Consider the following 11,822-nt stretch of genomic DNA (forward strand, 5'->3'; position numbering starts at 1 on the left):
GTGCGTGCTTGCGCTCGCGTCAGTGTGAGATTAACGGAAATCTTCCGTCGCCCCAGCACAGTCATTCCGTAACGACATAAGACACACACACACACACACACACACACGCACACACGTTTCACTTGTCTGGGCAAGTACAAAGTTTACTGCTCGGGCTGTTGGCTCCCGATCACATAGGGAAAACCACTCAAGCGTCACCTGCACATGTGATTCACATTTATATGCGCGCACGTACGCACACACACATTCAGTTGCATGTGTGGCGCGCACACACGGGGCCGCGCTGCAAGGGGTTAAATGTCTGAGTGATGCATTGATTGCAGGCGAGCGCAGGGAAGCATTCTAGAGAGGGAGATTAGAGGACGGAGGGAAAGCGCTGGAGAGGAGGGGGGAGCGGTGTCTCATTATACCGTGGAGGAGTGTGTGTGTGCGTGCGTGCGTGGATGCGCGCGCACGTGTGTGTGTGTGTATCTGGCGGGAAGCCGGGGCTCTCGTGCTAAGCTCCTCGCTCTCTCCTAGCGATATTAAACACGGCTCCGGAGGTTTAGCGCTACATCTCCTCCACCGCCGCACACACACACACACAAGCTCGTCGGCAGCGCACACACACACACACACACACACACACACGCATACACGCACGGAAACCGCACAAGCGTGCATGCTCGCACACACCCACAGACTCCTAGGCATGCTGCATATCAACACTCTTCCCGTCATTCTCCCTTGCACGAGGTCTTGTTCACTCGCACAGTCTCTCTCGCTTACACGCACACACACACACACACACACACATACGGCGAATGGAATCCCCCAGAGGGGAGCTACGGCACAGCGCTCCTGAATCTCTCTCCAGCAGGCAAACAGAGTGCTGGCAGCAAGTGAAAACCAGTTTGAGCGTCATCCACTCCCCCGCCTTTGTTTTTTTTTTTTTTTTTTTTTTTTCTCTCACTTTTTCTTGCACACACTTGCTCACTTCTCCTCTCCTCGATCGTGCTTTCCACGTCTCCCTCTTTCGTCATTGTCTCTCCTCCCTCCTCCCTCCCCCTGCCCCGGTCGTCCTCTATATCACTCTGCTTGTTGCACTTCACACTCCACCCCACCCTTTCATCTCTTGTTATTATCAACTGCAGCCCAGAGGACGCCCCGGCTGATCTCACCCGCAGATTCATTTATCTGTCGTCTGCTGGGGTGTTGTCTCTCACGTCTTCCCTTCGTTCACCCCCCCCCTTTCTCTCTCTCTTTCTCTCCCCCCCACCCCCAAAACCCATCCCTCTGTCAGCCTGTTTTCTCTCCTTCCCCTGCCTTTCCTTCCTCCTTCCCCCCCTCCAGCCACCCGGTTGCTGAAATGGAGAGAGCAAGCAAGAGAGAGAGATAAACTCTCGGACCAGACGGAGGGCTAGAATTAGCATAGAAATGGAAGTTTGAAGTCATTTTGCAGGTTCAGATGAGCAGCTCTCAGCGCCGGACTGTTAGAAGGACATGGTACGAGTGTGTCAGGGTGTATGCGTCTGGCATGCATATGCAGATATGTTGGAAAGAAAAAAAAAAAAGTGCAATAGATTTCAAATGAAATCTAGAAATCTACAGACAATCATACCTACGCGCGCACACCCCCGATTGCCCTCCGGGGACGAATGTAGTTTTTTTCCAATTCCGATTCTCTCATCAGACTACCATCATACTGCAAGGCGGCGCTCTATCTCGCCATTTCCCCTCTATCGAGCGGCTCCGGACGCCGCTCCGCTCCAGTAAAACCCGGTCTGAACTATTTCTGCCGGATCCCCAACTGTCGACCTTTGACCAGCGAGAGAGAAAAAAAAAAAAAAGGGCTTCCAGCTCTCGAGTGCCTCTATCATATCTTTGTTCCGCTTCCATCCTGGTATGTTCCGAAGCCCAACAATTCAACAATCGTAACTGGCTGCCACAGTGGCGTCCGTGCCCAAACATGGCACACAGACACACACTCTCACACATGCACAAGCAGAATCTGGCAGGCTAAATACAGTTGAGTCACACTTGGTCTCCTCGCTGTATTTGGCGCCAGCTCCAGTATTATTGAGCATTTGTGTGCGCGTTTGTGTTTTTCCAGTACAGGAACACGCTCATTTCCTCCTTCCCCTAATTTTTCTTCCACAGGATCTCTAAATGGAAGAAATGTTTGCGTCTGCTCTGTCTGACCTGTGTATTTTGTATTGCTTGGCTCGATGCCACACACACACGGGCGCGCTCACACACACACACACACACACACACGCATACACACAGAGACACACACACACACACACACACACACACACAAACTAAACCATCGTCCTTATGTGTCCCTCTCTTTAGGAGGTGGTGCTGTACTGTCTGGAGAACAGAGTGTGTGAGGTGAATCACAGAGACTACGCCGGTTACTGTGCTCTCCATGAGGCGTGTGCACGTGGCTGGCTCAGCATTGTCCAGCACCTGCTTGACTACGGAGCCGATATCAACTGTAGCGCGCAGGATGGCACCAGGTAATAATAATTGTAATAATAATAAAAAAAAAAAAGTTGTATTTCCCCCCCCCCCGGTTTATATGTGTATTGCTTGCGTAATGCTAACATCTGGCCTTTTCGACACGTCCTAACTGGATGGATGGAATTCAGTCATCAATTGTGTGTCAAGAGTTTCCTCATAAAAAAATAATGGTAGACTTTAATATTTGCTTATCGAGCGTACCGCTGGGAAAGTTTTAGATGGGAAAGCCTGGCCCTTTTCGGGCCTCTGTTGACAAGAAAAAGAGCTGATTGGTGGTTAATTCGAGTCGGCACTTCCATCCTCAACGCCTGTCTGGCCTCAACCGATCCCCAAATTGATTCTGATGGTCAGGACATTATGGTAGCTCGCCGCTAATGGCGTATGTATAAATATGTGAGAGCGTGGCACGAAACAATTTCAGTCAGCCAGCCTTTCGTTATTTACTTCAATTTTACATTGTCATAACTTCCAGTTGGGAGGCCGGAACTTAGTTATCCTGTAATGGTTCAGGTTTCATTAAGCCCTTTATCAGTTTTTTCAACAGTAGTAACACCGCAATAAAACAGGTGTCACCAAAGTCTATCGGTCTGTAAAACAATAAATTCCCTTTTATCTCCAGTCCCATCAGGTCAAAGTGTAGGAAAATATTCGTCGGTCACTTTTGACACGAACGCAGGCTGTGACTTCCGCTGGTGTGAATGCGCACGGAAAACTGTCCATGAAGACATTGCGACGTGTTCCAAGTGTGGACCCGCTGAAGTAGACAAACTGTTGTCTGGGTAACCCGACCCAGTTAAAAAAAAAACAAACAAAAAAAAAAAAACAACCTCAAATCCTACAGAGAGATTTTTAAAAAATCCGGCCACCTGTATGAAAAGACCAAGAATCCCGTCGGGAGTCTCCATGAAGTCATACCAATATGTCTCCTCAGTTGTTGAAGTGAGTTTAAAATTTTGTGTTCAGGCCGATTCACGACGCGGTAGAGAATGACCACCTGGACGTGGTACGAGTCCTGCTGTCTTACGGAGCGGATCCCACTTTGGCCACGTACTCCGGCCGCGGCCTTCTCAAGATGACCCACAGTGATGTCATGGAGCGCTTCCTCACCGGTAAGATCCCTTTTTTTTTTTTTTTTTATAATCACAGTCACATGCATTCGTCAGAAAGTTCTTCTCACAAACACGAGAAGAAATACCCGGGGACAGCCCCCCCCATACTTATCCCACACCTACAGGAGAATGTCAGAACAGAATATAAATCTGAGTAATTTACAGATTAACATAATTACTCAGAATAGTTTTTTCTCACCATTAGTCATCGGGCTCCTTTGGCCTCCTAACTGGATCTGCACAATCGAATGTGGTGGGTTTTTTTCAGCAATCAAAGAGGGAGGAACGGGTGACAACAGTATTTTTATTTAAGCTGCAGTTAATTAAATCCATCTGAGATTATATTTTTCATTAGCCAAGAATTAGGACAATAAACTCCCATTACCTACCTGCATTTACAAATCTGGTGGGTTTTGATGTTTTTTGTTTGTGCCCCGCTCCCCACCACACACTTACTCATTTAACTGTTTTGCACTGAGCAAGCGGTACCACAGCTTTCCTCGCAGACACCAAAAAAAAAAAAAAAAAAAAAAAAAATGTAATCAAAAATGGTTTTGGTTTAGACTATAATTGGAAAAAAAAAATTCCAAATCGTGGCACAGAAGTAAACTGAAAAGCCCGGCAGATAAAGGGATTTGAGACAGCAGCAGGTACACCAGAGGGTGAATATCAAGGTGGGGCAAGGGTAAATTGTTTAAACATCCAGTCAGCAACCCCCCGTTCCCAAATACCCCAATCTTGGCTCATTCACTGTTTGCTGTTCTTTCAATGCTGTGACCTTGGCGCAACCTGTTGGTTTGAGTCCCACTTCGTAAATCCTCCCCCTCCACCTCCCAACCACCGCTAGTGTCAGTCTCTGTCATCCCATTTACCCTCCGGCGCCCTCCCCCTCCCTCGACCACCTGTTAGACAGGGAGTTTCAGCCCGCAGGAGTGCGTGCTGTTGCCTCTGAGCTCCTCTATCTGGTTACTTAGCAACGCCAACTGTGTTTGCTCTGCGTACGTGAGGAAATAGGCTTCGCTCTGGCTGGAGACTCTGCTTTTATATGCATGCGTGTGAGCGCCTGAGTGCGTCTTTTCACAAGGCTGCCACACCAGAGACTGACGCGGTCTGTATTTGGCGTGTGTATTTTGAGGGGTTTCTTTTTAAGTGTTTGCAGGTAACTTGAGACGAGTCGAATGAGTCCGCGCACAGTAGTAGGTGATGAAAGCCCGTGCTTAGATAGACGCATGCGAACCTTTTGAAGCCGGCCGCTTAATGCCGCGCGAACATCTAACTAGTTAAAGCCGGTGACCGGAGCGACTCCAGAGATTTTGACGCTGAAAAGACACAGACGCGTAAGAGCAGACAACGTAAAAAGCGAACAGGTGCAGGTTCGGAGTTGTCCGGCGGGTGAACAGGTTTAAAGGGAAGTGCAGATTTATATGTAGACAGCTGGAAAGATAGCGTTGAATTTTGAAAAGCGCGTGGATGGATAGATCGATGCCTGCGAGAGTGACAGAGCGGGGGAGAGAGGGAGATCGAGCACCAGAGAAAAGCAGCGAGAGCGAGCGATTGCTGCCCTCCCTCCACCTGGTCCCACTCATCTGGAGGCCGTTAATCCCTCCAAACACACGCCAGACGCCCCACGCCTCAGCACTGGCACAAAGCCCGGCTCTGACTCGGTGAATGTGTGCTTGTGTGTGCGTGTGCTGAATACACACTTTGCTCTCGCTGTGTGTGCTTATCCAGCACCCTTTCCTTGTTTGTTTCCAGCTCGCTGTGTGTGTGCGTCTGTGCGCACCCAGCAACTGTGTGTGGTTCTTGTTTGATTCCTGGCAGCCGTCTGCAGCCCCGGCCTGACCAGAGCCAGCTCTAACCCAGCGGAGACAGTCACTCTCCTCCCCAGTGGTACAGCCGCTGGCCCCTGACCATTAGCCCCTCCCGCCCCCCCCCCCAAACCTCCCCCCTTCCCCTCCCCCCGCGACTCCCCCCCCCCCCCCCCCCTGCACATTTGCTCTGTTTCTCTTTTCTCTCCTGACACTGCTCCTCCTCCTATTTTACTGTGCTCTTTATCCATTTTCTGCTTTAGTCTCCAAGGGCAATTGTGTTTGCCTCGTTGCGTGTCCCCTGGGCTCCGGCTCTTGAATAACACACCTCGCTCTTCCCCTCCTTCTTGTCTCTCCATAGATTATTTTGCTGACCTTCAGGGCCGCTCAGACGACGACCCAGGGCTTTATTGGGAATTCTATGGCAGCGCTGTGTGTGGTGAGTACTGATCAGCAATGTGTGTGTGCGTGCGCGCACGCACGCCGGCGCGCGAAGCTGTTTTTTCAACGTCTCGTGTGCCTTTGGGCTTAGTTTGCATACGTCAGACTTTATAACATGGACGCTTGCCTGCAATTATTCATCGGCGTTTTGTTGCCGTGTGTGTTTTCAGAGTCTAGCGAAGAAGGCGGAGTGTACGACATCCTGGCCGATCCGCCCGGCCCGGACGAGGACGACGAGGATGACAAAAGGGAGGTGTTTGAGTTTGAGTTCTCCGACCGGCCTCTTCTGCCTTGCTACAACATCCAGGTGTCCCTTTCCCAAGGGTGAGTTTTTCATCACTCCGACACACACACACACACACACACACGCAGACACACGCAAGCTTTGTATACGTGTCTGCCCATCTGGTTTTTCTCATTCCTAAATGTTTTCCCTACTAGGCCGAGGAACTGGCTGCTCCTGTCTGATGTGCTTCGCCGGCTACGGATGTCGGCTCGCGGCTTCCGACAGGCATTCCCCCATATGGAGGTGGTGACTGTGGCCGAGGCAGAGTTTTACCGACAAGCCTCCTTGTCGCAGCTCTTCTCCTGCCCAGAGGAGCTGGAGGGCTTCCATCCAGACAGCAAGGACCTGCTGGATCTTGTCGAGGACAGCGCCGAGCTGGCCGCCCTGTTAGGCTCCACTTTGGAATGTCTTGACGACCGCTGGGACCACTCCAGGGACAAACTGAAAGACAAAATCAAGGCGGCTGGGCAAGTTGGGCTCATCCTGACTCCTGGTCCCACTAAACAATGACCTTGACCCTTAACAACTGCAGTTTGCTTTAGAATCAACCAGGTGTTATGATGCCTTAGCCCCAACCTTAGTTCCCACGCTCTGACTTTGCTCTGGACCAGTACTGGTACACTGTACAGATGGACTGACCTGCTGGCTGACCAGGCTGCTGAAACGTTCCCTGTGTTAACTGAGGATCAACGCGTTTGAGACTCCTTAGACTTAATAATGGTCATATTTTTATAAATTAATATATGTAAAAATAAGTAAATATAAATAAATATATGTGTGTTTATATATATATATATATACACATATATATGTATATATATACGTATACATATATATATACACATACATATATATATATAAATGTATGTATATTCACATATGCATACGTACGGTATGTATATAAAATCGATTTTCTTCTTTTCCCTGATGTTGCTCACGGCTCCTCTGAAAGATTGTGTCTGACAACAGAGTGCAGTTGTGTTGTCAGCAACTGGACGGTGTGTGTGAGCGCAGCACATCGTGCATGTGTGTAGCTGTACTGAGACTGTGCTATTGAATGTGGTCTTTGAGTTTATAGGAAGCACATGATTTTTGTTTCTCACTCCTCGGACTTCACTTAAACCCGGGGGGCTATTTTGTTGTATCTTTTTGTAATGTTCCGATTGTGCTTCCTGTTTAGTCGGTAATTTAACATGCAAAACTACAAAGTTGATTGTATAATAAAGTTTTAAGGTAATATTGATATTTCCCCTTTGGCAAAGAGCTTGTATATAACAGTGAGGCTATTGCAGTAAGGCAAAAATTTTCGTGTGTTCATTTTTGTTTTAACTTTGTAATTAAAATATCTCATAATTTGTATTTATATTTTACAAAAGAAGTTGCTTTAAAATAAATATACAAACTGCAAGATGAAGGATGTCCTCTGCTCCTTGTTGTGTCACCATGACTAATTAAATTTGGATGTTGAGAATTCCCCGGCCATGTAAAATGTAATCTTCTTGCCAAATTATGGTATGCAACTCCGGCATGTCGCCGACGTGTGACGCGCTGCCACAATCCTATATTGCCATCTACCGGTGCATTTCGGTACCGTGGATCTGCCCGGTATCCGGTGGGCTGACGGAAAAACGATCGCTGCCTCCGTGCGAGACGAGTTCGTGGCCTGCAGCGCCCTCAAGTGGCCAAAAGACGGAATCGAACACGCTTCGACCCTGCGTTTAAGAAATAATCTGTTTAATAGCACACTTATTCAGCCATATTATATAGCCAGTGTACAAATCATCACACTCTTGTATTTAACTCGGTCCACTAAATAGAATTGGATGATCTGCGTCAGTGCAGCATGTAAATTGACACAATTGTAAGTGTTATTTTTCCTAGAAAAAGTAGATAAACGTTACAATGGATAAGTACAGAGGGAGAAAATTAATATCTTGCACTATGTTCATTTTCCCCACTAATTTGGGGAGCGCTAACCTTGAACACTTTCTTCCAAAATCACAGGGAACCCCCTTCGTAAAGGTGAGCTCGGAGTATCTAAAACTGAGAGGAGCCTTTTAAAACGGTGAGTTCAAAGAGACACAGCAATATGACGATCCAGCAGATATTACCTTAAAAATATCGTCAAGTAACCTTCCTATGGTAAATTAAACCATTCTTTTTGCAGGGAGCCGCGTTGTTTTATGCAGTATTTTTAATGCATTGGCTGGTATGACGTTTTACTCTTTTTGTTTTTGCAGGTCTCTGATTTATGTCAGTGTCATTGTTGACACTGAAAATGCAATCGGTGAAACTGATTAAAATCCAGTTTACCTGGCATTGTCATGCTCTTGCACTGAATTGAGTTCATCCTAGTTTATTTGAGATGTCACATATAAACTCATACTGCATTTTGCCAACACGTGAGGAAAAAATCCATAGATTGTAATGCAGTAAACAGTATAGAGTGGTGAGAAAAAAAAGCTAGGTTCTAGAAGAATTATATCCTTTATTGGGAGTGAAAGTTTGTGACTTTTTTGAGATTTATAGCTCAGTAGGAACAAATGGGCTTGGAGCTGACTGTTGACCTTTTAGAGACAAAAACAAAAAATATTGGCAACCACCGTCCCTAAACCTTGAGCCATTTGTTTTTCAGTCGGTATTGAACTTTAATTGGATGTATATGCAAGCCCAATTTAAGACACCCTAGAACATTTTTTTTTTTCTTCTCAAAATATACATATTTTTAAATCCCGAAATTGTTGTGGGCCATGACCTTAGACAAGGCAGGTGAACCAAAATGCAGGAAAATCAGCAAGGAACCGGTTAGAGTGGAAGACCGGAAGGTTTAATAAATGAAGAAGAATGACAGACGAAGCTTTGCCAGTGAGGCAAGATAAACAGAAATTGATAGAGAGGTATTTTCTAAAAAGGACTTGACATTGAAGACGGAACAAAAAAAAAAACACTCCTTGAAGATTGACCAGACACAGCAATGGCTGAGCCCCTCCAGAAGACTGCCTTGCTGCAGTCGCAGCTACTGCCATGACAATATTTGCTGCTGCAGCACCGGAGACCCGGCCTCAGGGATGCCGGCCAAAGGCTCGGACTCCAGCTGAGTTGGCGTTGGCAGGGACGGCTGAGGACTTGATGGGCGCTTGTGTTAGTGGGACCAGCTGATTGCACAGGAGCAGGATCAAACCCGGAGTGTGCGGCAAAAGTCCACGACGTCAACTCCAGTAGGCTGGACCTCTGTAATAATGTAATCTGTGATCTGCGATGGCCCCGGATTCAAGTATTGAGCAGAATGCATAGAAGATGGAGCCCCCTTAAAAGTAAGCCCAATTGACAGTGGACCAGTGGCCTTCCATGAAGCGTCAGACTGGAAGGTTCTGGCGGCGAATGGTATCGAGAGATGCCTCCTCGAACGCACCACGGTCATTCGTTAAGTTGTGCAAGCCCTCACCGCACCAGGGCTCCTGATGCAGAAGGACCGAGAAAACATCAAGGAATCTGTCCTATATCCTGCACGCCTGTTTCGACTGAAAATTATTCTGGGTTACACTTGAGCAGCATGGGTCGCCGTAGCCCAGGGGTGGGCAATTATTTTGGCCACCGGGCCACATTTCTTATTCAATTCTTATGTGCGGGCCAACGAGGTATCTTATATTTTATGATTTTATTTTTTAGCATTTTATTTTAACTTCAAAATCATTAATGATCTTTATATATGATTATTTTGTATGTAATCACTCATACAAAATTTTACAAAAGTAAAAAAAAAAAAAGTTTCTAAATTCAATATTGATTGAAAATGCTGATTAAAATATTCAAAGAAAATAGTTTGCCGGGTCGGATAAAAAAGCCAAATGGGGCGAATGTGGCCCGCGGCCATAAAATGCCCAGGTCTGCCTCAGCCCAATGCATGCTCACCTGAAGTGCCAAATAGCAGCGCCAACTCATTATTGCCCATGCACTAGTAATGTAGGTGGTTTCCAGATACACAGGCAGCACTTGGATCTCTTCTGACTGGGTTCCCGGAAAAACACGTGACAAGCAGAGCAGGAGTTGACCCAAGTAATGCTGAAGTGACGCAGGCAAAAGGGAACTCGCTGTCCTCCTGAAAGGTCACTTCGCCACGCCATTATGTGTAAGACTTACTTGCCATTTTGTAAAAAAATAACAAACGTAGATGGAGACACTGCCTCTCTGCCTCTCAGGCAGCAGGGTAAAAATGGGATTTGGACAATAAGGGACGGGACTTCCATATGAGATTGGATACTGCGCTGATGCTACCCGTCCCTTAGTGGGTGATCTTTGTTGGGGGCTGGGATGAGTCCATGTAAGGGTGAATGGAGAACAGAACAAAACTAAAAGCATTTTCTTTCCTTCCTGACTCGATCCCTATTGGATAATGTCATAACTAAGGTCAATAGAATGCGTATCACATATTATATACTATCTTTTCATTCTGTCTCTGCAGAGATGGTCATTTTCAACAGAGCCTTGTGTTTTAACTCTCAGCTCAAGCGTAAGATACTTCTGCACCCCCACAATGCTTATTTTTGAGCTGGAGGGTTAAATGAGCTAAATGTGGTGGTAGCGTGAGGTGTGGAAGGAGGTGTTTCAAACTTTTTCTTGCCTTGTCTTTTCAACACACGTTCTCAAGTTTAGTCAGACAGATAATTGAACAAACAGGTTCCGAACAGGGTAAACGCATCTTTGAGTTTTGGCCTCTGTCGTCTGTCTGTTCAGCGTGTAAAAACAACAACGAAAACGACACCCTCTCCGGATATTTTGGCAAATTCAGCTGAAAAAGCTCAGCGCATTTGAATGAATATATTTGTCAACACACAATCATTAATATGCTCTGGACACTCGGCCCTTTTCAAAAGATGTCACATTCAAATGGATTGACCTGAATAAAAGTGATTAGGAAGAAAACGGAAAGGAATCTGATATGAAAATGTTGTCTTTTTGAAGTTATACTGAAGAATAGTGCACAAAATATGCCACATGTACTTCAGTACTTCCAGACTGGACGTCGGTCGGAATAGGACACTCTAATTTGTTGTTTTTTTTATCAATGTTTAATGTACGTTTGGATTTGACGCTTACAAACACCAAACCAAAGCTATCGATATTGGCAATGGTAATATGCTTTCCCCTCAATTTTAGGCCTGAGTTAAATGGAAAAGAGAATTTGGAGATATGACGAATGTAGATTCAGATTTCTTTTTATACGTGTCCGAATGGAGTAGGTGGTCTGATGTTTGCACTGAAAATAGCCCGATGGTTTGTTTATCTTCACCACACGCACACGGCGAGGGTGAGAGATCTGTACGGCTTGACAGGCCGAGAAAGACTGATTACTGTGATTCCTCCACCCCTTTAAAGTGGGTGGAGACAGAATCAGGGTGGGAAGCTACAATAACAGTCTCTCCCCATTTGTCTTGGCTCTCCTCTGTCACCCTGCCTCGGCGAGGAATGAAGACACACAGGTGTCTCGTCCGCACGCAGGTGGTAAAGGAGCGTTAAAGAGCTCAACACGCAGCCGTCAGACTGCACACATGAATAAATACACAACACAGAGACTCAAACATATTTTAATGGCTGGAACCAAATAGAAAACTCCATGAATGGATGCGCTGAGACTGAATTGTTTTATAACCTCACCACAACAAGGAAATA

At 46.5% G+C, this 11,822-nt stretch overlaps 1 protein-coding gene across 5 annotated transcripts in view; it reads left to right on the forward strand.

Moving 5' to 3' along the window:
- Positions 1-7,566, forward strand: part of bcor (BCL6 corepressor) — a 35,443-nt gene extending 27,877 nt beyond the window's left edge. For all 5 annotated transcript variants that reach the window (XM_086145034.1, XM_086145039.1, XM_086145036.1 and 2 more), the window contains 5 exons: positions 2,338-2,504; positions 3,472-3,617; positions 5,787-5,864; positions 6,037-6,190; positions 6,308-7,566. In XM_086145034.1, the coding sequence (XP_086001160.1) occupies positions 2,338-2,504; positions 3,472-3,617; positions 5,787-5,864; positions 6,037-6,190; positions 6,308-6,662 (900 nt within the window). In that variant the 3' untranslated portion in view covers positions 6,663-7,566. The remainder of the gene's footprint in view (positions 1-2,337; positions 2,505-3,471; positions 3,618-5,786; positions 5,865-6,036; positions 6,191-6,307) is intronic.
- The last annotated feature ends 4,256 nt before the right edge of the window (positions 7,567-11,822 follow it).

Source organism: Fistularia commersonii, chromosome 4, assembly GCF_037954325.1.
Source record: "Fistularia commersonii isolate RoL2024-O1a breed Wild chromosome 4, RoL_Fcom_v1.0, whole genome shotgun sequence".
Lineage (NCBI taxonomy): Eukaryota > Metazoa > Chordata > Actinopteri > Syngnathiformes > Fistulariidae > Fistularia > Fistularia commersonii.